Source organism: Anser anser (assembly GCF_964211835.1).
Source record: "Anser anser genome assembly, chromosome: 6".
Classification (NCBI taxonomy): domain Eukaryota; kingdom Metazoa; phylum Chordata; class Aves; order Anseriformes; family Anatidae; genus Anser; species Anser anser.
Window position 1 is genome coordinate 11,796,872 of NC_139726.1, and position 26,435 is coordinate 11,823,306.

At 46.7% G+C, this 26,435-nt stretch overlaps 1 protein-coding gene across 10 annotated transcripts in view; it reads left to right on the forward strand.

Moving 5' to 3' along the window:
• Window positions 1–26,435, forward strand: part of BIN1 (bridging integrator 1) — a 94,174-nt gene that overhangs the window by 49,604 nt on the left and 18,135 nt on the right. For 6 of the 10 annotated variants that reach the window (XM_083841956.1, XM_083841958.1, XM_083841963.1 and 3 more), the window contains 7 exons: window positions 3,067–3,174; window positions 5,874–5,966; window positions 10,072–10,157; window positions 10,751–10,826; window positions 12,621–12,703; window positions 20,526–20,676; window positions 24,787–24,915. In XM_083841956.1, coding sequence (XP_083698082.1) covers window positions 3,067–3,174; window positions 5,874–5,966; window positions 10,072–10,157; window positions 10,751–10,826; window positions 12,621–12,703; window positions 20,526–20,676; window positions 24,787–24,915 — 726 coding nt within the window. The remainder of the gene's footprint in view (window positions 1–3,066; window positions 3,175–5,873; window positions 5,967–10,071; window positions 10,158–10,750; window positions 10,827–12,620; window positions 12,704–20,525; window positions 20,677–24,786; window positions 24,916–26,435) is intronic. The other 4 variants (XM_083841962.1, XM_083841964.1, XM_083841965.1 and 1 more) reach the window with 3 other exon arrangements.

The following is a 26,435-nucleotide window of genomic DNA, read 5'->3' on the forward strand; positions in this document are numbered from 1 at the left end:
AGAGGCTTGTGCACTGCTTCCTTAGCAGAAGGTTTTGTTTCAGGTTTTCTGTAGACTCAGACTTCTGCACTGCTTCTGACTAAATAGTTTTTTATCAGCGTTTTGTGGCTGCGCACTAGGTAACCTCAGTGTCACATTTCTTCCGTGCTTATTGCTGATATCACGTTCTCAGTCTTCAGGTGATACTCTAGAAAATGGGAAGTTAAAGCACTTCTGTGCACAATTGAAAAAAATGCTTTAAAGAGAGCACTGCTCACCTATACTTCTCCAAAAATGAGTGAGAATTTGGGTTTCTGTTGGTTCCTACACTAAGATATGGATATATTTCACTGAGTTGGCCGTTTGTTTAATTTTTTCATTGGTATGAATTTGAAAAGGTCAAGATGGTTTTTGGTAGTCCAGATGGATGTGTCGTTCTCCTTATCACAGAGCAGTGAGAAGTGCTCAGATCAGACTTGGTTTCTTTGACTGGTAGAAACAACTGTAAGACTGTTGTTGAAAGTTGAAGCCAAACTTCAACAAGTTTGTACAGTTGTACAAAAGTGTAGTTTGGCTTCAAGTAAGGAACTAAAGTTCTTGAGGGTGTCATGCAAGAAAGAAAAAACAGTCATATGTAATTAATAGAATACTCTGGTGTTTTTTTGTTGTTGTGGTAATAGTTTTCTGGTTTGTGTTTTCTGCAAAAACAAACTGTCTGCTTTCCCTGGAATTCTGGTATTAAGATGACGAGAAAAATTGATTTATGGAGAGAAAATGATTTTAATTGAGTTATGTGAGAGCCTGATTTTTGTTAATGGCCCAGTGATTCAAATGTGTGACAAGTTAGATCATGCATGTGTTGTTTGTTTGTTAAATTCTAACACATTGTGAATCTTCTTTTGTCGAAGAGGGCTGGAAAAGTTCCCTTGAATTTTTTGGACCTCCAACAGGATCCACAGCAGGAATGTGAAAACCTAGTATTCCTTTAGTAAAGAATTTAAGTTTAAAGGGAAACATTTTTCAAGTTTGGCAGAGGGGAGTGAACAAATCCTCTCTGTCTTTTCTAACTTGAGGAATGGGAACACAAAAAGTACTTTATCCTTTCTTTGTGGGTCGGTATCTATAGCTTCCGGGAATAGGACTCTTGTATAATCAATAAATATTTCAGAATGAATCTTTGATTGGGGTTGCAGAGCACACCATGAGGGTACAGATCTCTGCAGTGAGCTCAGGGCAGGTGAACCCTAACCTGAGTTCTGAGTGGCTGTGGAATTGGCAAATTTGTATTTTGTCCTGAAACTGATGCGCTGTTTCTACTAGGCTTGAAACCAAGTATCGGTAAGGATTTATTTATTTGTTTATTTTAAATGGAGGTTCAAATTCAGATGAATATATTGCAAAGGAATAAAACACATCTTTGGGTTCAGCTTTTGCCATTAGGTGGTGGTGGGCAGCCGCAGCTCTCCTGGAGAGCATCTCCTGGAGATGGAGAACAGCTCTCCTGGAGTCATAGAAGGGAACTACATACAAGTGGCTGTTTGCCTTGTGACAGAGACGGGCAAAAGCCCTCTAAACTCCTGCTGTCTCTGCCAGCCTGACGTAAGGGAAATATTCATTCCCTGAGATCCCAGATCTGGAGTGTGTGGAAGATGCATTAGCTCACATCTCAGAGACTTTAATGCTGCTGGAAGCCCCCTCCTACACCTGTCTCTGTGCCCAGCTGGCAGCGTTCCCCAGGAGGGCAGGCTGCCACCACGGTATTGGGAGGTGTCTTCTACAGCCCCTGATTGAGGAGTGGCTCGGCTTCTTCGTGATTTCTTCTCCTGGAGCGAGCTGAGCACTCTGAAATCGGGCTGGGTGTGCGTGCGGCTGAGATCCTGCAGATCCTCGGTGACTCACAGGGAGCTGCACCAGCGTTCGCTGAAAGCGCAGAGGAGCGTGTGTGGGAGACGTGCAAACTGGTCCCAGCTGCTCTGGCAGAAAGATCAGCCCCGAGCGTGGTTTTGCAGTTTTATCTGCAGGAGCCTCGGGAGAGGAGACCACCTCTCCTTGCCAAGTGCGAGGGGGGGGGGGAGTTGCTTTTGCAAGTAAATCCCAGTGCTGATTCTTCAGTTTCTCTGAGTTGTGTGGTTAATTAGAAACCCTTCTGGCTCCTTTCTGTGTCATTTTTGTTCAAGTTCTCCAGTCTGTCTCTATGCTGCAGGTCACTGACACTGGACCAGGCTCTCAGAGCTGGGTTACGCTGGGAAGACCCGTGCTCCAACACAGATCGTCCGGGGTGTCTGTAGAAAGCACAGGGGGCAAGGGTCTCAGGGGGATTGGTGGTTCTTAAAGCAAGGCTGCCCAGTGGGTCTGAGCCTCAATGAGGTGAAACTGATGGGCGAGAGGGCCTGGGGGCACCTCAGGAGAGGGGGGGGTGACGGAGAGATCACAGAGTAACAGGCCACAGCCGTGATGCTCTGAGGTCTGGATTTTCACCCACGGACTTGTCAGGATGCTTTTCCTGAGCGTGAGCCTGGTACGCAGCTGGCTCCTTCCTTGCTTTTGTCACAGCTTGGGACAAATGGTGGATGTTGTATATTTGTGATCCAGTGCTACAAGTTCTTCTTCACACTTCTCTTGCATAATAGCTTGTTATAATGGGCCACTGGCTGTGACTGTGGTCACGTCAGCTGATAAACACAGTGCTTCTGTCTGGATCGCCAGTTGCAGGGTCTGAAATGCTGTCCTAGGCATATCCTGAGCACGTGGAGGAGTGCTTCTGCTGTGCTGGCAACAGAGATGCTTTCTTGTGTTCAACTTCATCTTTTGAGTTTCTGCATGAACTGGGGCTGCGAGCTGGTTGGCTAGAGACTGGCTGCAACCCTCAGGAGAAAGAAAAAGCAGAGGCCTAGGTGAGGCTAAATGAAAAATGGGAAAAATCCTCTCTGGGCAGCTTGTGTGGGGCATCCAGTGGGTGTCCCTGTGCAGGCAGAGCACGCAGTGCTGTACGAGTTGGGTGGAGCTGAGGCGGGGGTGTTCCTGACGGTCTTTGTGGTTTTGGCTGCCGGGGAAGATTGTCATGATTCTTTTCTCCATCTTTTGTAGTCTCGTATAGCGAAGCGAGGAAGGAAGCTTGTGGATTACGACAGCGCCAGACACCACTTTGAAGCCCTGCAGACTGCAAAGAAGAAGGACGAAACTAAAATCGCAAAGGTAAAGCAAGCAAGAGAGGATGTGCAGCTCTCCTTTCATTTTGGGAAGTCTGCTTTTGCTTAGTGAGCAGGTGTAAAGCACACCTGTACCTCTCTGCTGGGTTTGCTTTGTTCAGAGAGATGTTGTGAACTGGTGGGGTTTGACTAGCAATTTTCTTCTCACCTGTTTAATTCTCCGAGAAGGCAGGATGTGTTCTGGTGTCTTAGTTCACACCCACCATCATCAGCCAGCATCTGTCAGCAGCCAAGGCCTAGGCATGTTTTTCCTCAGATGCTGCAGGACTAATAACCTCTGTCAAAAAAGCCTGTGCGGCTCTGGGGAAGCAAAGCCTTGTGGTGCCACAGCAAAATTTTCCAGTTTGTCTGCTTTTTGGGCCTCTCTGTCTCCCCATCTTAGATCAGCAGTGATAGTAAGTGTTTGAGCGTTGCTTGAGGTTGGTGGTATTTGTGAAGTTTTCTAATATGCTAGGACAGAGACCTTCAGGAGAGTGAGTTCCAAGTTTATTGGTGCAAATGCACCCTATGTGCACTTGATGACTCTGTTCTGTCATCTACTGACCACAATTAGTGGAAAATAAATAAGGCTGAAAGCAGGAAAACAAGAATTTTGTCTTGCTAAGGCATGGCTTCTTTCATTCTAGTGAGCAAAATGATCCAGTGTTAATTCTGGAGCATGCCCAACACACAAGTGTGGAATTTTATTTTTAATTAAAGTAAATTTCATTAGAAATAGAACTTAGGTTGTCTTTTAATTGTAGCTGAAGAAAGCTGGTAATGCTAACCTTGTTCTAGAGGAAGCTTGTGGTTTTAGGATAGCCCAGAAAATGAGCTGTGGATTATTCCTTTACCCTGAGTGGATTTGAACCCACATGCTCCACACCACAGGACAGATCTTGACATGACAAGTCTAGTGGTCGGGAGACACCTTTCATTTCTCTTTAATGTAGACCATGGCACATCAGGACTCTTGGGGATAGAGGAGTGCAGGGGAAAAAAGAGCCTGAGCCTCTTTAATCTTTTAACGAGGCTGAGAAGGGTTGTCATCCTTTGCTTTGCAATTATTTCAGGTAGGAAGGATTTAGGCTATGTTGGAGACAATAGAATGTCTCTGGCATGGAAGGAATAAGGATGCTTCTCTTTCCGCAAGCAAAAAAAATCTGCATTAACTAGCCAACCGACAGTAATTTTATTTTTAAGCTGCCGGTCATCAGTCATCTCCTCTCCTGGTGCATGCACTGTGATTAACCCTGGCAAACAAAGAGGGGAAAAATTGATGGCTCAGGTGTCATTGCATTATTTGTGTCTTCGTGTTTCTGTATTCAAGGCATGAGGCCCACAACAGACTTGATGTTGTCTGTTGAAAGCCATACTTCAGTGTGTTCAGGGGTAAGAGCAGAATTTCCATAGGATGTGATGTCATTTTTGGTGTGTGCCCCTGGGATCTTTGCTGCAGTGGCCCTGGAGTTTGTAAGAATTCATTTGCTTAGGTTGGTAACTGGTGGTCTGCACCCAAGAGGCTGGCTCTTGTCATCGCTGCACTCATTCATGTTGCCCCAAATGCTCACATAAGATGTGTTTTTATCAGGGGGTGTTTTGTTGTTGCTCTTTACTATTTTCTTCGTGCATTAACCATGGTTTGGAGTGTGAAGTGTTGAGATGTAGGAGATGGTGCTCTGTTTCTGATTCAGTCTGTGCAAATGCCTCTTAGTACTTGGTCGGACCCTTCTCGTTGGCCAAAACAGGCACTGCATCAGATGTTTCCCCTGCTCTGTGCTGTAGGCCATAAGCTCGTGCACGGGTAATCTGTGATGCATCACAGTAGCCTGATCCTGCGATGGGATCACTGAGAGTCCCCAAAAGTTGTGTGTGTGTGTGCTCTTCCCAAATAGGCAGCTTTCACTGCCCAGCCTCTCAGACCCACAGTTGCAGTCATGCAGCCATGCACTGCACTCATGTAGGGAGCTCACCTCTCCATTCCCGTCACCGCAGGTGTGCTTGTGTGACCTGTGAAGTGGGTAAGGTGTAAGTGTAAGGTACTTTGAAATGTGATGACAGGCTCTGAGGAAAGAGAAATCTTGTTTATGACACAGCATACAATCGCGAACTGACTTGAATGATGTTTCACGGTGTTTTAGTAATACAAACAGCATTGGGAATACTTTTTGGGGTTACGCAGTCTCTTTTTCTCTTCTAATTTACAATGTTCTTTTCCCACCCAGGACTCCTGCCACTTACTGCTAAACTCACAACCTGCCATTAAATTAAAGTGCTGCGGACATTCAGCTGTTGCATGCAAATAATTACAATGGTTAATTAATCCTGACCTCTCTCCAAGGAGCTCCCACTTCACAGTCATGACTCGGAGTAGGGTTGTCTGTGTGCTAGGTCACTAACAACTATTATCTGTTGCTCTTCGCAGCTGCCCGGCTGGCCTACAGTATCCCAGCCCACACTGGAGCATTAATTACTGCTAAACTTGGCATGCTACAAAGGATTCATAACCAATCAGTCCCAGGATATTTTTTTTTCCTCTTGCCTTGGTGACACTGGTTTGGTCCAGCTTCTAAATACAGTCTCTGTTGTGATTTTATTTTTTTTTTGTCCTAAAAAAATATATATATATATATGTATATGTTTGTCTCTCTCTTGTTCTCTCTTTATTTTTTTCTCTTTTCACTCAAACATGCTCCCTCCCCCCAGCCTGTTTCGCTGCTTGAGAAAGCTGCGCCTCAGTGGTGTCAAGGGAAGCTCCAAGCTCACCTCGTTGCGCAAACTAATCTGCTCCGAAATCAGGTGACTGCTGATCTACCTGCCTCTAACGCTGCATGCGCTATTGCGGGCTCTAGACTGTACTGTGCAACTAATCTCTAGGCAACGTTCACTCTAGTCCCTTCTGTTAGTGTCTCCTTGGTACTCATGAGCCGCAGTGGACACGCTGAAATCGCTGACCCAGGGCTGAAGCTGTGCCTGCCCTATTGATTTCTAACCAGGTGTGGTAATGCTAGGCTGTTGTTTCCTCCCCATAAAGCGAAATGGGGATGAAGAAAGGCTGTGGAGTAACGCCAAGGCAGAGGGGATGTAGCGTAGTTCTGCCAGCGATTCCTTGCCACACCTGTGGTGAAATACAAGTTTCTGAAATTGTCACTGGCCTGGCTCTGCTGGCCTAAAAGAGCCCTTTCCAGGTACGCAGAGGTTTGGTCTGCATGGAAGAGGAGGGACCAGAGCAGGGAATTCGCACCCCTCGTTCGAGAAGTGAACAGCTCCAGGTTGAGGTCGTGGTTGTGCCATGAGAGCTTGTACAAAAGCTTGTACTTCTTTACATTCTTTATCAGTGAGTGCATTGCAGTTTGGAAACATGATTGGTCTCACCTTATAAAGCACCTGGGATTTTCACAGTCAGTCTATGATGGAAGATCTGGGAAAATACTACATTACCACATAAATAAAGCCTGGGAACGAATAGCTGTGAGCAGCCCTGCTTAGGATGCATAGCAAAGTGAGGAAATAAGTATTCATTCTTGACTGAAGGGAGAAGGACATTTAACAGGCTTCCCGAGGCTTTTCCTGTGCCATGACTGTGCTGGAAATGATCTGTTTGGTTGTGGATCTTGACTGATCTGTTTGCCTGGTGGTCATTTTGGAGGACTAGAAAGCAGGTACAGGATGTTTCTCAAGCCACAGGTAAATAAATCAGGCCTTGGTCATTCTTTATCTTTTGAAACTGGCCGGAGTGACTGGGGGAAATACCACCTCCCACACACTACCTGCAGAAGCAGTACATACGAGGGCTCCCTCATCCATTGCGTTGTGATCTGAGGGTTCTATGAGTCAGCTGATAATTTCTCTCTACTGGGTGACTTTGCCCTAAAGCAGGTAACAAGGATATATGTAATCTTTCTAGCAGCTGTATTGTGGGGGCTTTAATCTCCTGCTAGGTGGCATTAGTATTTTCAGTCACCCTGTAAAATCAGTTTAAGTCCTCCTTTAAGTTTTTCCTCTTGTATTCCTTAAATAATACTGTTGCTAACCTCAAGTTTTTGTTTCTAATCGTGTGAGGCTTTTTTTTTTTTTAATTTTGATTTGAACTAACCTAAAAATCTAAGGAGGAAGATCAGTTTGTGAACCTGTGGGTTTCTCAGCTTTTCTTCTCAAACACCAGCAGGCAGAGGGTTTAAAAAAAGAAAGCTTCAGTCTTTGTATTCACATGACTGTAAGACTGAAGGTGTTAATGGCAGCCCTAAATCTCATTAAGCTCATGGGAAAAGCAGGAGGGCTGATGACACTGCATTTATTGGAGAGCTTCAGAATATTACGCCTAACAAAATTTCCTTCTATGTACCAGCAGCTGTGTTGCTGTCTCTTGTCTGATAATTGCTATTACTACATAACCTTCAAGCAAAAATGGGGTCGGCAAGACTTATTTTTAATGCCAAAAAAAAAAAAAAGTCCCTCCCTTCGGTGTTTAGACTGCTGGCTTGCTGGGCCTTTCGCAGATACTAGCAACAACAACAAAAAATACAGGGGTGTTCCTGTAGTCTCCTGGGAGGTTTGCTGTTGCGAGCTCTCAGTTACAAATTCTGGTGACTGTGCTTTTTGAAACAAAGGGGGAAATAGCTTAGGACAGCAGATTCCTGACTTTTTGCTAGGCATCCCTGAAATGCTGACTTCGGACCAGAAAGCAATGTCCTTGGCGCTGTAGTGACAACGGAGCAGTGTCTCTGTCTATAGGGGAGAGCCAGCGAGCTGGGCCCGGGGCTGTGATCCCTTTGAGGGGAGAGGCAGTGCTGGCTGGGACTGATGGGGCTGGCGTGGGGTGCCCAGCTGTCCTTACCCCTGCCTCGTGGATTGCTGGTTCCTACAGCTGCTCTAGAGTGAACGTTGCCTCTTGCTGACTTCGCCTTTGCCTCAGGATGTCACAATATTGACACGTTGCTTTCTAGGTTCTTTGGCCTTCTGAACAGGTAAACAAGAGAGGGAAAGACTAACTAATGTTCAACGTATCTGAAAAACTGACACCATTCAGTGGTGCTTCATGTCCCAGCTATCCCATCTGCTGGGTTGGTTGTGGTTCCAGTCTGCAGTGGAAGCTAGTATAAGATAAAACCGAAGGTTGGAATGGGATTTTTTTTTTCTCTTCCTTTAAAATGGCTGCATTGGAAACATTTGGTCGTGGAGGGATTTTAAGGCAGAATGAGCCTTTGTGATTATCAGCTCTGATCCAGCATAAACTGTGTCTCCGTTTAAATGGACTTTTTGTTTGTTTGTTGCAAACTCTTTCAAAGTGTTGGGTTTTGCAACAAGTGTAGTAGCAAAATACAGGGATTTCTGGATGGAAACATCCTGATCTCTTCTCCCCGTACCTGTTCCTTACAGGGACTGCTTAAATTTTGCATACCAGTTGTTCTGAATACCCAGTTGTGGTGTCTTTTATTGGGGGAAAGAGTCTCTTCTGATCTTGAGTACAAAGAGCCTTTGGCAGCGATGAGTGACCCTCTGAAAGGTGAAGCTAGCTGGAAATTGGGAGCTTCTGTGGCTGGCTCCCAAGTCAGACGGGAGATGGAGAATTTAAGGATCCTACACAGCACTGTGAGGAACAGGACTCTGAACTCCACGATATTTTTAAGTCCTTTCTCCTATCAGTCCTGTCTTTACACAGACCTGGCATTAAGGAGCAGCAAGTTGTGCATTTCTTTAGTTAAGCTGGCACAAAGAAGATAAAATTTCATTTCATAGAAGGGGTGAGAATCTAACTGGAGGTGCGAAGAGAGACCTGGTCCCTAGTGGCTTGCTGGCTCTTCGGAGCGTGTTGTGACATTCCTGCTGTTGACACACTTGAAGGTAGGCACTGGTGCTGAGTTTCCTGTTAAGAAGCATCACCAAGTGGACATGCAGGAGTTTGCTGTCCTGAATCCAGCTGCAGGGGAGTGCCGTGCTGTTGCAAACTAGAGAATATAAACATTTTATTTAGCAAGCTTGCAGTTTTAAGTCAGGGCACTGAAAACAGGGAAGGGGCCATCCAGGACTGATACGGGAAGGGGAACGTGCATGTTGCTGGTGCTTGCTGTCAGCAACAGAAACCAGGTTCATCATTTCTGCCTCTGAAATGCACCAGAATTCATGCATCGTTGTTGGGGTCTGTCAGTGTCTGCGTCAAATGGATCAGATCAAATTTAAAGTCTTTGGAAGTAAGAGGTTCTGTATGAGGGATGTTTCCTTTGTTGCTGGTAGTCAGCAGCCAGCCAGGGGTTTCTCTTGTATTAGGTCTTCACCAATAAGAGTATGTGAGGCTGCTGAGACCAAGACCTGCTGCTTCAGCCTAGCCTCCTGCTGGCACAACTTAGGCTTTGTGTATCCCTCCTCGCTTTCTCTGCTTTGCTTTGTGAGAGAGATGTATCAGTGAAGGAGGCAGACCTCTTCCCTTCCCAAGAAGAGGCAGCGCTTTGGCATGACCTTACCTCCCTCACGAGGGAGGTCTCTTCTTCAGTGCCATTTGGGATAGGTTTCAACTCTTTCAGAGATCCAACAAGGGGCAGCGGCCTCTCAATCTTTTTCTGTGTCCAAACTGGAGGCTGAACTGCCTGACCAGCTCCACTCAGTTTTGGGAGCCAGGGAAATTTATAGGACTTAAAATATGCGAGTGGATGTTTGAATTCTCTTCTGAGTATCCAGACAGGGAAATCTATTGAGAGAGAAACCCTGTGGGCAGTGCAGGCAAGCTGAAGGGGCATCAGCTCACTTGTGATGCAACCCTGGCTCCTGGGAGACTCGTTTGGAATGGGGACTACCCCGTGCCAGAACTTTGCTTGTTCTCCCAGCAAAGTCAAGAGTTACAGTTAGCTCAGCCCGTTAGGGTACTTGTATGTGCTGGAGCTTACTCTCTTCCTTCTCTGTTATTAAGGCTGAAGAAGAGTTAGTAAAGGCTCAGAAGGTGTTTGAAGAGATGAACGTTGATCTGCAGGAGGAGCTGCCTTCACTATGGAATAGGTGAGTGCTGGAGGTTTTCCCAAGGGCTGGTTGGAAGGAAGCAAGGAGGCAGGCGGCTACGGGGATTTTGAAGTGCCACAGGTTGTTCACAGGCTCCTGCTGTCCAGCTGATCCTTTTGCATTCCTGTTGCTCTCTGTGCATATCCTGTGCTTTCTTACTCTTCTGCCCTTAGAAGCAAAGAGCTCACACTTTTGTTCTTCCCCTGGTGCTGAGGGACTTCGGAGTGACTAAATTTCTGTCCTGCCAGTTCCCTCAGCTTTCCCCGCACTCCATCACAACTTCCATCATTTTGCTTTCCATCACCCTACCACTAGTGTGTGCTCCCCCCCACCCCCTGCACCTCCCCATCCCTTTTGCCAGCATGAAACACAAATTTAGATCCTGCCCTACCTGGCCTCCTCCTCCTGGCCTTTGCTCCACCACCCCTTGCACACTTCTTTGCTGCCATTCTCTTCCAGCATGTGCCAGGCCTGACAGAGTTGAGCTCAACTGGGAATGGTGGGTGGGAGATAGCAGGTGAGGCAGAGCTGAAAGCTTTTGGGAGAGCATGGTGTCCATTAAGTTCTTCTTCCTCTTGTTTTTCATTTGGCAGTCGTGTTGGTTTCTACGTCAACACATTCCAGAGTATAGCAGGCCTAGAAGAAAACTTCCATAAAGAAATGAGCAAGGTAAGACAATTAACAGCTTGTCCTACTAACACGCCCTGTTCTCTCATCACTGCTATTTGAAAAACCTAAATGATATGGCTGGAGAAGAAAGCATTTACCCCATATTAGAGCAAAATGTTAACCCTCAGACTTTTCCAAGCCACATGGGGGAGGGTCTGTTGAGTTAGTAATGTGAAGGGATGGAGTAAGGGGAGAGAGGGTAGAGTACCACTGCATGCTGCAGGGAGTTTGTGTCACTTGGCTCCTTTGAAGATCCACAGAGGGGAGGAAAGCCACCTTCAGGCCCGTCTTGCTTGCTGCCTTTTCTAGTTCCTCCAGAATCTGGATCTGTAACCTATAACCAAGCCATCTCAGCCTGGCATCTGTTTGCAAAAGAAGGCATTTGAATGCTTAGCATGGCCCTTGCATGGACTGACTGCCTGGTGGTCATGGGCTGGGAATCAGGGCAGTAAGCAGCGTCATAACCTGGTGGCAGGCTGGGTTTGGGTGGTGTGCCAGCACCCAGCAGAGACCTCAGAAATAGGCTGTGGGAAATCCTCCCATTGCCACTTTCCTTTAGAGATACGTTTCTATTGTTAGTTACTTCTCCTAAAAGCTCAGTAAGTCTTGTGTTCCTTAGGTCTGTACGCTGCTCCTAAGGCATGCATGCTCTCTGTAAATCTGAGCGAGCAACTGAGAGTCCATCTGGAAAACTCTTGTATTCCTCCCTCCCCAATGTCATCCTAACAACAAGACAGCCGCTAAGCAACCAGCAACTTTATAGTCATTCAATTCCCAGCAGTCGGAGGCCCACTGCCTTGGTGTAATGCATCAGTTTGGAGCCCTGCTGACACTTCATGGGGACCTTTCCAGTTAAGGGCCTGCACTTCTCCGCTGGGGAATGAACTTATCGTTAAGAGTAGGGAGGATTATTATAATTATCAGTCTGCTGTTAAGTTACATTCAGCAAAACATGGGAAGGATGCCTGCTAGAAAGGAATTCTACTCTTGTATCATGTCCTGGACTTTTCTTTCCCTGTGACTTTTGTGTGAGAGCAGGCCTTCAGCTTTGTTCCATGAAAGCCATCTGTTTCTTATTACTGCTCTAGCATCCAATTAACTGCTGGTGTTGTCGGCACGATGCCTCTGACATTGATTGCATTGGATCCCTCCTCCTACTGATGATAAATCTGGCATCTCATCTTGTTTGTGAATTGGCTGTTTCAGAATAGGAGTGTCCAGGGTGAATGTTTCAGCCTTTGGTATTGGGAAAAGTTTAACCCCTAATACTGCATTTCTTCCAAGAGATCCAGGTCCTGCCTAAACCTGGATGGCCCAGGCAGCCTACAAGATGAAGGCTTGCTGTTGACTTGGTAGTTCTGTAGTTGCCTGTAGTTCTGCGTTTTAAATGTTGATATCCCAGGTTCATAAGGAGGTATAAGGAGCAACTTTGGCTACAAATCTAGAGCGGAGCTTCAGTCCCAGTAAACAGAAGACCCTCAGGTGAACGCTCGGCCTGCTGCTGCAGCAGTACCTGGCAGCACACAGGTTGGGGCAGGAGACACAGAGGCAAAGAGGATGGTGTCTTAGGAAGACAGAGCATTCCCATGAGGTGTCAGCAGCTCTTCGGTAGTCTGAATGTAGGGTTCTTTACCCCATGGAGGAGTGGAAACAGGTGTAGGGCTGTTTTCTCATGGGACAGCTGACTGCACAAGTCGGTGCTTGGTCAGCCTGCGCAGGCCAGTGCAGGCTCTCTTCTGGCAGCTGGGGCTCTTTTCTCATTCTTTTTCTCTCTTTTGTTTTTGTATTTTGCAGTTGAACCAAAACCTCCATGATGTCCTGCTGGGTCTAGACAAGCAGTATTCAGGCAATGCCTTTCCCATTAAAGCACAGCCCAGGTGAGTAACTGTGGGAGCAACGTCTTCCCCTCAGCAGGGGAGGAGGGACAGGGGGGTCTCTGCTGGGGTATTGAAATCTGCGTGGTGTCACCTGAAGAGTGTTTTGATTGTCTGCATATAGCCAGCCTTGAGAATCCCTAGGGGATATCCAAGATTGCCCTTGGGGCTGGGAGACACGATGCAATACCTCCTACCTTTGTAGGATAACAGCTGGAGGCCTCAGCTTTCACTGTTTGCTGATATTTAGGCAACCGACTCAGCTCTGCTGTTTTTGAAGTCAAATTCCATAAACCAATGCTGTAACACTGAGCTCTCTTTCCTTCTGAGTCTGGTTGCCCTGCACCCGTCCTGTTCTTTCCTTCAAAAGCTTCCCCCACATACCTGTAGCTTGTGAGCTAGAGGACCCAAGAGCCCATTTGTTTTCCAACCTCCTCCAAACTTGTTCACTAAAGCCCCGTGTCCCTCCTGTGCACCAAATCAGGGTGTGTTGCCTGTGTCCGTGTGTGTTATGGATGTAGTTGCAGCCTCATTAATACGAGGCTTTCTGATCTCAGAGCACTTCCAATCTGTGTGTATGCAAGGAGTGTGTGTCCTCCAGTCCTTTAGTTTTCTTTGCTCAGCTGGGTCCGGTCCATTTAGGTTAACTGCAAAGCTGCACATTCTCCAGCACGGAGAGGGGAGGGAGAGGTCAGGCTGTGGATGAGGCTGCAGCTGGCTCCCATCCAAATGTGTGAGTGATGAAACAATGCAGGGCTCTGGCTTCCAGCTGCCACTAATCCCACATGCCGGGTGAGCAGGAGCACAACCCAGGTCCTCAACTGGTGTATTGATGGAGGGAGGAGGTGAAGTCAGCGTGAAAAAAGGGCAAGCTGCGGTCTGAGTGCGCTGATTTGGAAGGGCTAGATGAGCTGTTGACACCTCTGTGCTCCCTCGTCTCTCCTCCCAGTTTAACCTCTTGTTAAATTCAAGCACAGACAACTTTTTTTTTTTTTGTCTCATTCTGGCAATGTGTGTGGTGTTTGCCAACTTTAAAGAAAGAGGAAATTTGAATCAAATTTGGCCCCTGAATTTTGGGTTGCTAATATTCCCAAATTCCCAAGATGCTGGTAGCAATGCATCTTGTGAAGAAAGTGTGTTCTTCCTAAGTCAGCACACGGTGCCTGTTGATCACCACCAACAAGACTGAAGCTTTATGCAGGAGGCCACGGTGCCAGTCCTCTTGTGCCATGCCCCACGTTGTCTCTGATGGCAGCATCCAGTGGGGCGCTTGGAAGAGGATGAGGTAACAGGACAGATGAAGGCCAGAGCCATTGCTTTGCCAACTCCTTTCTCATCCTGCCTTTCTTGCTCAAGTAAGTGATGGCAGGCTGTAGTGACAGCTGGGCCCAGACATACTGCTCTGGCATGAAGTTTCTGGCCTGAAAGAGTTTCCAATGAATTAATTACATTTTCTCAAGACTTCTGCCCCACAGACTGCTAGTCTCATCTGGGGAGGTAATGGTTGCAGTTCTGTGCTCTTTGTTTGGCGAAGAGACTAGTTGGCCCTAAAAAAAAAAAAAAGAACAAAAACCCAAGTGCCTACACAGAGGATCCTGTGCAGGTAGCAATCTGAGTGCTGCTGCATCACCTGCTCAAACCTCAGCTGAGAGGACGGACCTGCCCCAAAACAACTGCGATACCCCTGAGCGAAGTGGAACAGGATATTGTAGGAGAATGTGTCCAAGGTCTGCCAGGACTGTAAGTGTTTTGCAGGGATCAGGAAATGCCATGAGGCACTTGTGTCTCTCCTCCACATCTGGCCTCTCACTGTGGTTCAGGGCTGGGGCAGAACATGCAGGAGGAAATATCCCTCGCTGATCTGACTGCCCGTTGTGGCCCGGGGTAGGAGCAGATGCTTCCCTCGTCCTTCTCTGCTGGGCAGAGGATCAGAGATGGCTACAATGGCAGGAAATGAATGAGGGGGTGTGAGAAGAGATGCAATTATCCTCATACATCACTATGGCTGACAAACCTGATGCTGGCTGCGTAGCATAGAGTAGCTGATGCATTTCGGGAAACTTCAGAGATGTTTGGATTTTGTTTCTGAAGGAGTTTGAACATTCAGGGTTGTCAGATACCTAGAAAACCTTGGGAGGTCTGTAGTATTATCCTACTACAATTGGAAAAAAACATAATAGGAAAACTGCTGATTAGGTTCCACATTAAGAGTTGTGCACAGATGGCACAAAGGAGAATGGGGAGCTTGCTTCTGGTGTACCAGCATTTACAAGGGCGAGTGAGGAGCTGCAATTGCCTGTGAGGAAAAAAAAAATAGGATCAGTGTCACAAAGTTCTCTGCTGATCTGTGCAGTTTCCTTTTTATTCTTATCCATGTGCACCCTAGCCCCATATTCCAAGGAACAGGGACAAATCTAGTTTGTTAGCATATCTGCAAATCTTTGACAGGCACAAAAAGTCCTCTCCCACCCTCTCCAAAGGCCAAAGCTTTGTAGGAAGCAAGGGAAGAGTGTGTTTGTGTGTTTTTGTGCGTGTGTATTTCTGAGAGTAAGAGAGGAGTGCGTATCATCTGGATTGCTGTGAGTTTCGTGGCACCAAGTGAACGAACGCTCGGAGGCTTAACTTGTCCTCGCTGGTTTGACTGTGCCATCCTGTAACGGAATCGATTTGCGTGCCGTCCTCAACAGAAAGAAAACTAAACTGTTCGCCAGGCTGAGGAAAAAGATGAGCAGGTACCGGTACGGAGAGCAGCATTTCGATCCGTGTTTGATTTAGTTCCTAAAACTGGAGAGGCTGTTGCTGGACTCTAACAGCCTGGCACGTGTTAACCCTGTGATGGGAGCGGGGTCCTGTGCATGATACCGTGTGTTCATGGCCTGCTGGGTCCTGCTGAGGTCTCTTGTGTCTGGATAATCCCATTAACTGCTTGTGTGTCTGGTTTGAATCCTTGCTTCCTTTCCTACCTAAGAGGGCACTGGGAAAGCTCAGGCATTGTCTGCTCGGTTGTTTTTGTGGTGACTAAAAGCGCGGTGCTGGGTTGTACAGGGATATACGGGCTATTTTGGCAATTAACAAGATCCAGTCTTACCTAGTGAGGCTTGCCCTTTTGAACAGCTCTGAAATGCTGCATTCTCATTCCCTGCCTGGCCCGGGAGGACCATTTTCATATGTAGTCCTGTCCTATCTACCTGGTGTGGTGGGAGGTCGTTGATGTGGGAGAAGGACGCTTCTAGGGCTTTGCTCTTTACTTGTTCTCCTCTTGAGATCCTCGCTGTTGTGCTCCATTCATTTAAGATTTGTGCAGAGCTGAAGGAAAGGGAAGCCTGTTATCCTGTACAAAGACTAACAGCAGCAGCTTGCCTTTCAAGACAGTCGTGGCGTTGAATAACTGGATTGCTGCAGTGCTCAGAGTTCCCATAGCCAAGGTCAAGGACTCCGACAAGAATGTGCTCTGGGGCAAAGTGGGGATTGCTGCATAACGGCATAGAAACTTCCCCTAACTCTTGTTTTTCTCAGTCTTTGTGTTGATATTCCTTCCATGGGGTCATTATAGGAACAAAAAAAATATCCTTTTAAATCTCAAGATGTTGTTCTGCCAGCAATAAAAGCAAGTGCTGGTGAATTGGGATTCTTGCTTTCTGATCCTGTCTTCCCACTGACTAGGGCAAATTGTACAACCTTTCTTTTTGTCTCTGTTGGGCATCCTGTGTAAAATGGGAAGCAGGAGGGAAGAGAACGGTAATTTCACAGGGAAACCGATGGGAAAATCTTAACTATTTCCTCAAATGAAAAGTAGTGAGTGAATGTCATGTGAAAAAGGAGGATTCACAGGAGTATTCCTCTGGATGTCTGTGTCTGACCTTGGCTGGGCAGTGTTGCTGCGACTGCACCAGGAGGTGTAGCATTTGCAGTCGTCGTAGCCTTTGTGGATGCTACAGCAGAGGGCGAGCCTAGGAAATCTCATCTGGCTGAGCTCTAACCACAACATCCTCCAGACAAGGTCCTGCTGGCCCAGCGGTTAAGGTGCTTGACCCCGGCTCTGCTGGGGGTTTCTGCTGTCACAGCAGCTGCAGGGGGGGCAGAGAAATACGCAAACCCTTGTGCAGGGAAAGAGGGTCAGGGACTTGGTTGCTCTTTGATCTGCAGCAAAAATGTACGTTTGTGCCACTGGATGCCTGGGTATGGAGGTTTTTTTTTTTTCTTTTTCTGCCCCTCCTTTTCTGGGGAGTGGAAATAATTCTAGTGTTCAGACAGCTTTGATGTTAAAAACAAACAAACAAACGCCACAAAAAACCAACCTAATTACTTTGGGCTAAAAGACACTATCTGAGCCTTAGCAGAGATGCCAACCTTTTTTTCTTTTTTAACTTGAGAAGTTGGCAGGAGGTGACTTGTCTGTTTTTACCATATTGGAGGTTTGGTTCCATCCTCTAATGCAGGATTGTTACTAGCATATAGGAACCCCATCTGCAGATTTTAGTCGTCTCTTCCAGAATAGATGAGGCAGCCCAGTGAAGGGTCTGGAAGTTTAGCAGCACTAGGAGAGGCTGGGCGATTTGCAGCTTTCCTTCAGTTGTTGTAACTGCAGTAGACCTTGCTCTTAGCTCTCAAAGAGCAGAGTGGTTTTCCCGTTCCCCTTCTCCTTTCCCTTCCCCTTCCCCTTTCCAGTTGCTTATAAAAAGAAGAAAAGGCGTTGTTTTGACGATTTTCTGCGATACTCACATTTGGTCAGTCCCCGCACTTGCTTGCTCCAGGAACATAGGGAAGAGCGGTCTGTTTGGAAACAGGATTTTGCTCTGTGCAGGACACACAGCGTGTGCTTGCCTAGGACCTGTGGAGGCCCCAGGATCCTGGTGAGGGGCTGACCTGGTGCCGGTCACCAAGTTGCTGAATGCGTGCAGAGCAGCAAGTGCAGGAATGAAGGTGCTGCTTGGGGGGCTGGTAGAGGCTCAGTCAAAATTAGCACTGGCATTTTCCTAGGAGGATCAGCCAACACATCAAACAAGCTGTAAATAGCAGTGACTTAATGAGGGCTTTAGTGTGGGGCCCTCTCAGCCCTTCTAGGATGAGGGGAAGAAACTGGTCTGCCTTTCACGTGGGAGTCTTTCAGCAATACGGCTCCAAATTAAGCCACTGCCAGACACCACAAATAAGTCACCAAAAAGTTCTTTCATGGCTTCTAGAAAATGAACGTGAAGTCCTTTCTTGCCAGGAGAAAAGTCCTTTTCAGGTGCTTAGTTGGAGAAACGTACCCTAGTGCTGGTAGCCCAGCTGGTAGCCAGGACTCCCCAGCCTGTCCAGGCATTTGAGAAGTCCTGGCAATCCGGCCGCAGGTCTCTGTCCTCTCCATCTCCTCCAAAGTGACTCTAGGGAAAGTAACATCTTTTCTTTCCTCAACTCTAGCACCAGGAGGTATTTTCTTTACATCTTCACAAGCAAAACAGTTAGATTGAGGAACATCTTGCCTCACCTCTTCCTGAGTTTTCCCCCCTTGATTTTGTTTGCCACGTTTGAAGCCTTTCACATGCACTTGCCCATGCCTTGGGACACCTCTCTGGGCTGATCATTTTGCAGTCCTAGGCAATTCATCGCTATCATTCTCATCCTTCTGCAGCAACCCTCATTGGCATGAGGTGTTGTAGGACCCCCTTTGAGATCTCAGAGGCGAAGCACTGGGGTGCAAGATCTGTGTCTTCAGCGAGGCTGGGCTCAGCAAGGTCATCATGTCAGCCTCTGATGGTGCTGTAAATGGTGTTGCCATGGAAATAGTACCAAGATAATGTTTCTCCTGAAATCATTTTGAGGTTTCAATGCTGTGAACATGTTACGTGGAGCCTGCTGTTCCCTGGTAACTCTCATTTAGAGCAAGACTTCCTTACTTTCACTCCAACCGTTATTACCTTTAATCTGTAGCACAGTCTTGGCAATGTCACAGAATCCTTCCTGCAGCCCTCTGTGTTGAAGTGACTTGGGGGACATCTTAGGAAGGACACTAGGCATGTGCAGTCACCCCAGAGAGCTGCAAAGGTCAATGTGTGTGTTCCTTAGTCCTTCCTCTTCCCCTTTCCCTCTTCCTCTCAACCTTCGGTGTGTGTGCCCCTGATTGAGAGCTGCTTGCACAAAACATCACTGGGTTTGTTGCATCATGTCGGTGTGCTGCTGGCGTCAGTGTCATCAGAAACATCGGACCTGCATGTGGACCCGGGAGCAAGCGCTTTGTGGGAAAAGGTGTGTGGGGTGTGTGGGTATGGGGAGAAAGGTGGGGGAATGGGTGAGGGCAAAGTGAATGAAGAGGGAATGGGGTGGGAAGCTTGAAAGCTGGAATGCTGAGCAGGGGGAGATGCTTGCTTGGGAGGGGAGGTTTTTTGAAATGTCTTGCTGTCCCTTCCTCCTCTTGCTGTCCCCTTACTTGTGAGTGTTTAAGAATGAGGCCACTCTGCATGTTAGCCCATGACCACCACACCATCCAAGTGTGAGTGGCTGTACATCTCCAGAGCTCTGGGCTCTCTTGGGACAGTGCAAAGAAATAATCTGTGTGTTCCTCAGAACCAGGTCCACATGGCTGCAGTTGTGGCTCTGTGCCAGAATTTATTGTCTCAGGCTGGAGGAAAGGGTCTGTGCCTTTCAGCCTTCTCCCTTCTTTATAAGTGGAGACAAATACTGCTCCCCCTAGATGAGGCTGCACAGCCCTTTTGAAATATTCTGTGATATTCTGTGTTCAGCTGTGCGTAGTTTTGCCAAATTGTAACCACTTCTGCTAAAATATCCTCTACCAGTGTGAGTGCTTCTGCATGCCTTGAGATAAGCTGATTGGTTGCTTTTTGGGGAGCTGAGTTTCAGCCAAATTTTTTCAGCTATTCCTGAGAATAAGGCTGGGAAAATGAGTTTAGCTTTATCCCTGTTGAAACTCTCTGTTAACCAACCTTTAGCTGAATCTCTTATGATTCCACAGGTTGAAGCAGATTTGACACTCAGCCAGGGCATGCCTTTAGGGAAGGGCATTTGCCTCTTGCCATTCCTTTCAAAAATCCAAATCTGGCCAAGTTATGAACCAACAAATGCCATTGGCGTATGCTTCCTGCATCTTAATTCCCTGAAGAGTCCCTCTTGACTGTGTTAGAAACAGTCCTGGAACACGGACCAGCTGGAAAGACAAAGACAGCAGGGGTTCATCATAGAAAACAGGCTGAAGAAACTTTCCATAGTAGGGAACAGTTTATTAGTAGCCAAAACCTCACTGTTTCTTTGCTGTCTGGAATGATCTGTGAAACTTTGGGCTACTTTTCCCATCTTCCAGCTCAGCCAGTTTGTACTGTGTAGAGTAATATGATAATGTTTTATTACTGCCTTAGTTTGGGTGTTGCAGATCTGCATATGGATCCGTTGGTCCCAACCCATGTGGGTGTCAGTACAACACCACCAAGAGAAATTTTTACCTGTAAAATGTATAAAATTAAATGAGTTAGGATCTATCAGAATTATGGATGCCTGTGGTTTTTTTTTTTGTTTTGTTTTGTTCCACTCCTCCCCCTCCCCCCCCTCCCCCCAAATGTATTCATGCAGTAGGAATTTATTGGGAACCTGCTGCCCAGTAATCCTACTTCATTGTGTTGGGCTGGAAGTGACTCAGCAAAGATGCTTTGCAGAAAGTTTGTAGAGGCTTCAGATATCTTCATCACATGTCAGGGCAGTGAAGGAAAGAGGTAAAGGAGGCCAATGATCTGTGCTGGTTAGCACAACTTCTCCTAGGCCTGGCTCAGACTTCTCTTCTCTCTCTCTCTCTGTCTGTCTCTCTCTTTTCTCTCCATCTCTCCCCTTCCTTCAGTGACAGCACCCCAGCGAAAGCAAATAAAAGCCCCTCGCCTCCACCAGATGGATCTCCCATCACCAGCCCTGAGACCAAGACTGTCAACCATGAGCTGGAACCGTCCACTTTGGAAGCACCTGGGGCAAGCATCCCAAAGTCACCATCTCAGGTAGCGTCCCCATGACATTGACCATGTCTCTGCTGTATGACCACTGACGACACATGCTCTGTGAGTCAGATGTCCATCAGTTGCTTTTTTGGGCCTCTTCCTGCTACTGAGCACAGAGAACATAACATGACGGTTGTTCTCCATCAGTGTGGGCAAGAATGAGGTTTCTGAGGATGCCAGTTGTTCATTGACCTTCTTTGTATTGTACAGGGAAGTACTAAAGCTGTCTCTGAATGCCTCTACAGGGGGAAGGCCAGTAATATACGTTGCTGTCCAGTAGGATGGTCAAGAAAATGCAGGGAGGGTGTAGCAAGGCAAGGAAGTTTGTTCTTTACGCTTGAATTAACCTGTGGAATTCAATGGTCGTGCCTCTTCCCAAGAACTGCTGTAAATGACGAGGGTCCAAAGAAAAAAGTTTAATATTGATACGGATAAGGAGAGCATCTGTTATTTTGCATTGTTTTACTTTAGCTTGGTATTTTACCTTGGGATTAAAAATAAAGGCATTATATTATGCTATGAAGAAATCAGGTGCGTAGCAGGAAGGAGACTGTTAGGTGGTTTCTGATACCTTCCATGCGGCCTTTGTTAGTACTTCCCTTACATGGGGGACACCCAGCATGTTTAAAATAGGAAATGTAGCTGCTGCTACTTAGCATATCATATGTTATGTTTCACTTTGGGAGTTGAGGAAAATAAAACATTTGCTTTTCCTAAATTTTCCATAATTTCCCCTATTGCTGAGTGGGGGAAAAGCTTAGCGGAGACAGACTAACTAGGCCAGATTCATGTCTGGTGCCAGTTCTTGCATTTCAATAAGTGGGACGCAAGGAGGAGTCTTTCAGGAAGAATTAAAGCTGAGAGGCGTTCTGGCCAAACTGGTAAGAAAATACCTAGTGCTGCTAAAATAAATAAATAAAATAAAATGATGAAAGTAACCCAGAATTTCCTTGCTGTTATCATACGTAGCAGTGTGATTCCAAATCCAGGCCTGTGGAGCAGGGTTGTCTCCTGTTTCTGGAATAACCTCTCACAGTATTCTTCCTTCCCCTTGTTTTTGATTTTCAGCAGGACAAAAAGGGATATTTTCACATTGCCAAAAGGTCTTTTCCAGCCTTGGAGAAGTGAGGATGTCTGGCTGTGTCTTTGCAGGACTTCTCCAGGGTCTCTGCCCTACTGAGCGTTGTGCAGCTTAGAGTGGTTTCATCACCCCCCAGGTCAGGACCTTGGAGTGGGGTCTATGGATAGAAGGAGAGAGGATAGTGCATATTTTTCCAGAACTGCCTTCCTGTTTTTTTTTTTTTTTCAGTGATCACCACAACTTAATGGAAATGTGGAACAAGAAATTGTCCAGATCTAATGAACTTTTCACTGCAGACTTGACTTGTGCTGCCTGTGGACTTGTCTTGCTGAGTTTGGTTTTCCTCCTTTTCCTTTAAATACCACACATAAGCCTTGTTTTTGCCAGGCTGCAAGTGCTTGCTCATTCACTCGCTGCCTTCCTGCCCACAGGAATGGGGCTGGAAGCACCCCTTGTTGAGCAAGCAGAATATTCTAGCAGAGCCCCATCTGAAACCTCTGATGGGTCAAAGGCAGGACCAAAATGGTGTTTGCAGCTTCTGCTGCCACCGTCTGGCCGCTCTTTCCCCCTGTATGTTTTAATTTATTTTCCTAAGCCTTGCTACAGTGAAGAGCAAGAGCTCCTCTCCATGTTCTCACTCGGTGCTGAGAGATGGAGCTTGCTTTAGAGAGAGGGAAGGCAAGGACAGGGCTTTGGTACTCAGAGCCAAACCTGGTGCCTATATGGCAAGGTCTAGAAACTCAGCCTGTGTCAGCTTGGCAGCCAGCTGGAAGACACAAGTGCCTGTAAACAGCGCTTGACTTTAAAACCGATTCAGCTTTACAGGTGTCACTTCTTTTGACCTACGGGTAAGTGTTTTGCTTTAGGGTCCTCCAAGGGAGGCAAGGGGCCTCCTACTGTACGGGAGGCCAGAGCAAAAAGCAACAAGCAAGTGTAGTTCTCTACCCATTTCCTCCCTGTCTGAAAAACTAATGCAAATCATAAGCAGAGGCTATAGGGAAAAAGACAGCAAAATAGGAGAGACCACATAAATACTGACTTGATTTTGAACTATTCCCTGTGCCAAAAAGGAGCTCTTTTACTGTCGCTTTCCTTTACTTCTTGAAAACAGCTGTTTTGGAATTTCTGTGTTTTGGAAGAAGCGGCCACAACTCTCCACACCGAGTAATTTGATGATGACACAGGACTTCAAGGGTCTGTGAAATTGTAAAGGTCAGACTTTTGCTCTCAGTTACACCACTGACAGACGCTAACGGCACAGCTGAAAACAACACAGCTGTGGTGAATTTAAACAGATCCAGCTCTGTGGGATCCAAATCAGCAGGAAGCTTGTAGGGGGGTTATTTTATTCTAGTCAGCAAAGTAGTTCTTCATGCTTCATGCAGTTCCAGGTATAACCTGATATCAATATGCAGTCCTGTTGTCTTTGAGAAGTGGTATTAAACTGCTGTTGGAGGTTATGCTGGACAATGTGGAAGTGCTGCTCTCTAAGACACTAATGCATAGAAGAGGGCAGGATATGGACTATTTTAGAGAAGTAAATCACAGAAGAGTCGGGATCTTTTTAGCTTTGGGTTTGTAATTGGAGCTTCCCATTTCTGCAGGTGGTGGCTCTGTTCTGAGAGTAGCTTTTCCCTGAAACTTCTGGTCTCTTCTTGCACCTGGCAAGCAGGTTTTCAGTAAGGGATTGTTTTTAGGTGATACGGATGCATCATGTTCTGCAAACAGTGAAAAGCTGGGAGTGATCACACTAATTTCATTATTTCCACTAGCCAGCCATTCAGTGGAAAATGCGTGTTTGCATTCTCACTTACACTGTCTCAAGTAGGTTAACCCATTAGAGAACTGGACATATTCTTAGCAATCTGAATAAATGCATTGTAGAGCTCAGTTATATGCTGGAGGAGTGTGAACATGGAACTAGGAGTCAGGGACTGCTTTGTTTCAAATCTAGGCCTGACACTAATATACTGAGTGCCCATTGTCAGATCACTGAATCTTCTGCCTTGAGATCCCAGGTATGGTGAGAAAATCAAATAACTGTTTAAAAAAAAAAAAAACCACACCATTACCACTCTTGAGCATTGCTGTGGTGCTGGGAACTTGTTTGGCTGCTTTGTTCCACCACAGAAGCAGCTCCTCAAAGTTTTATTTGATCTAGAAAAAAAAGGATTGAGCCTTGGACACAGAAAAATATAAAGAGGGTGCGGGTTGATTGATCTAGGGAGGGTCTACCACAGCTTCCCACTGAGGGTGGATGCAGCGTCAGGCTGAGTCTTTCAGCATGATAAGAGGGTATTAGGATGGGTTAGAGTCACAGGGTCAGATTTCATCGAGCCTTCTCTGGGATCTCCGTTTGGGCTGCGCTTGTGACTTCATTAGTGTCAGTGCTCATTGGTGAAACTGAGAGCTGAGTTGGGCCCACAGCAGTCATGGCTTCTCAGGAGCTGGGCTTGTTCTTGCCCCAAACTGGGGTATGGTAAGATGCCATGAAGGTTCCTTCTGACTTCCCATATGGTATACCGATAACCCATTGCTGGGCAGATCAGCATCTGGCCTCATGGGCATCCCATAATAAGACAAACTGAGTCTGGGTTCTCGTTCCATTAGGTACGGTAAGTATGGCAAACGGTGGCAGAACTGGCCTGGTCTATTGAATATGTTTTCAGTAACTGATCTGCTCCCTTCCCAGTGGTTCTTTGGAAGGTTGCACATGCTCTAATTATGTATGCATGTCCTGCCGATGCATATTAATTGTGTTACGCTTCTCCTCAGCAGAGGGAAATTTGCCCACAGCTGAAGTGTAACTAATGATGCCAAACCTTCTCTGGAGGCGTGTGGTTGTTTTTTTATTTTGTTTCATTCTGCCCTTCTCCTTCCCTCTCTCCAGATGGAGTTGACAGAACCCTTCTCTGTGCCTGTGGTTGTGATTTCCCCCACCTTCAGTTTTTGTGGCTAACCTGGTTCCTGTCTCTGGTTTTTTTGGGTGTCGCCGTCTGTGCTGTGGCCGTGTGCTCACTTGCATGCAGTTGAGGAAAGGGCCTCCGGTGCCTCCGCCTCCAAAAGTCACCCCCTCCAAGGAGATCAAGCAGGAGAACATCATCAGTCTGTTTGATGACAATTTTGTCCCTGAGATAAGTGTGACAACCCCCTCGCAGGTTAGCTGCTATGCCCTGCATTATACTTGTCTGCCTCTGAACTTTTCCTTCTGATCTTTATTCTCTCTGGAGGTGTCCAGCCATGAAACCTGGTCAGGCAAAGGAGGAACACAAGCTCAGCATGGGACCTCAGGAGGCAAAGGGATAGATGGGAGGCCATCTTAGAGGGCAGGGTGGCTAGAAGGCAGCTTTGGCCAACACGTTGCCCTTTCAGAGCTTTAATTCGTAGAGAAATGTGAGAAATAAAACTGGTGAAGACACCAGAAAGTTATCACTGTGTTCAGCAACAGTGCACATGGATTATGGCTTGGCTCACCTCGCATCCCATGATATGTGCCTTCCAGGCCCATAGATCCTGGGTGTGGGTGAAGCATGTGTTTTCTGCTCCTGTACATCCCTATGGGATGACACTGGCAGCTGTGCCATTGGTGGGAGAAAGCAGTTTTGTACCATCTCAGTGCCTTTAGATATGGGCTTTGTGGTGACTTTTAAAGCCCATACCTGCGCTGGAAAGGCCGACAGGAATTGGTGGATGCAGTACAGACAGGCAGGACTGTGCCTGCTGTGAATTCAGGGCTTCTGACACACTGTCACTCTTCACCAGCCAGCGGTTCCCATCAGAATGCGTGTTTCCAGTCATGTGGCACCTTTTGAAGCCCTAAAAATGGAACAACATTTTCAAACAATGTATTTTTCATCTTCACTTTCCTTTTTATTAACATCACTGGAAGAGGGGATGCCTAAATGGGGAATTCTGTGTTGGATCTAGGAGAATGGTGGTCCTTATGTATAGGGGAGCCTGACCAGATTTCTGGCTGCATCATGAGACACATACATCTATATTTTTTATATATATACATGTATATAATATGTATATTTTTCCTAAATGCTTGTTAAAGCACAAGTAATGTCTCTATCAGTGTTCATCTGTGACTCCCTTGCTAACTTTTCTTTGTATCATGCTGCTCCTTTGCCTCTGGTTTGCCACCTTCCACCCAGCTGGTGAGGAGCCAAGGTGGAGTGGGGAGGGAAGGTTGTCAATGTCAGATTTTGCATTGCAATAGATTTAAGTTTGCAGAGCAGAGAGATGATTTGACTGCCATATTGGAAGGGGGGAGGACCACAGGCAGCTGAGCAACTCTTCCATTCTCTGTTCGTTCTCCTTTATCATACTGGACAACTTTGCCTGCCCTGTGGTTTGTATCATATATTTCCATGTGAATGCCTGCCTTTAGCCAGACATACTCTTCTCCACCTGATCAGTGCCCTGACCCAGGATGGGATCTGCTGTGACGTGCAGTTGGATGGGATTTCTGAGGGAGGATTATGGTTGCCAGAACAATCTTCATTGAAGCATCCAGCGGCCGCTAGCGTTCAGTGCATTGCCCAGGGCTGTTCCTGTCAGATGGCTTGGCTCCAGTGAGCTTTCTTGTGGGAGATCTGGGTAAAGGCAAAGGGTGCTAGGCCTTGCATGTAAGTCCTGAATGGCAGGTAAGATTCTTCCATGACCGGACCCTTTG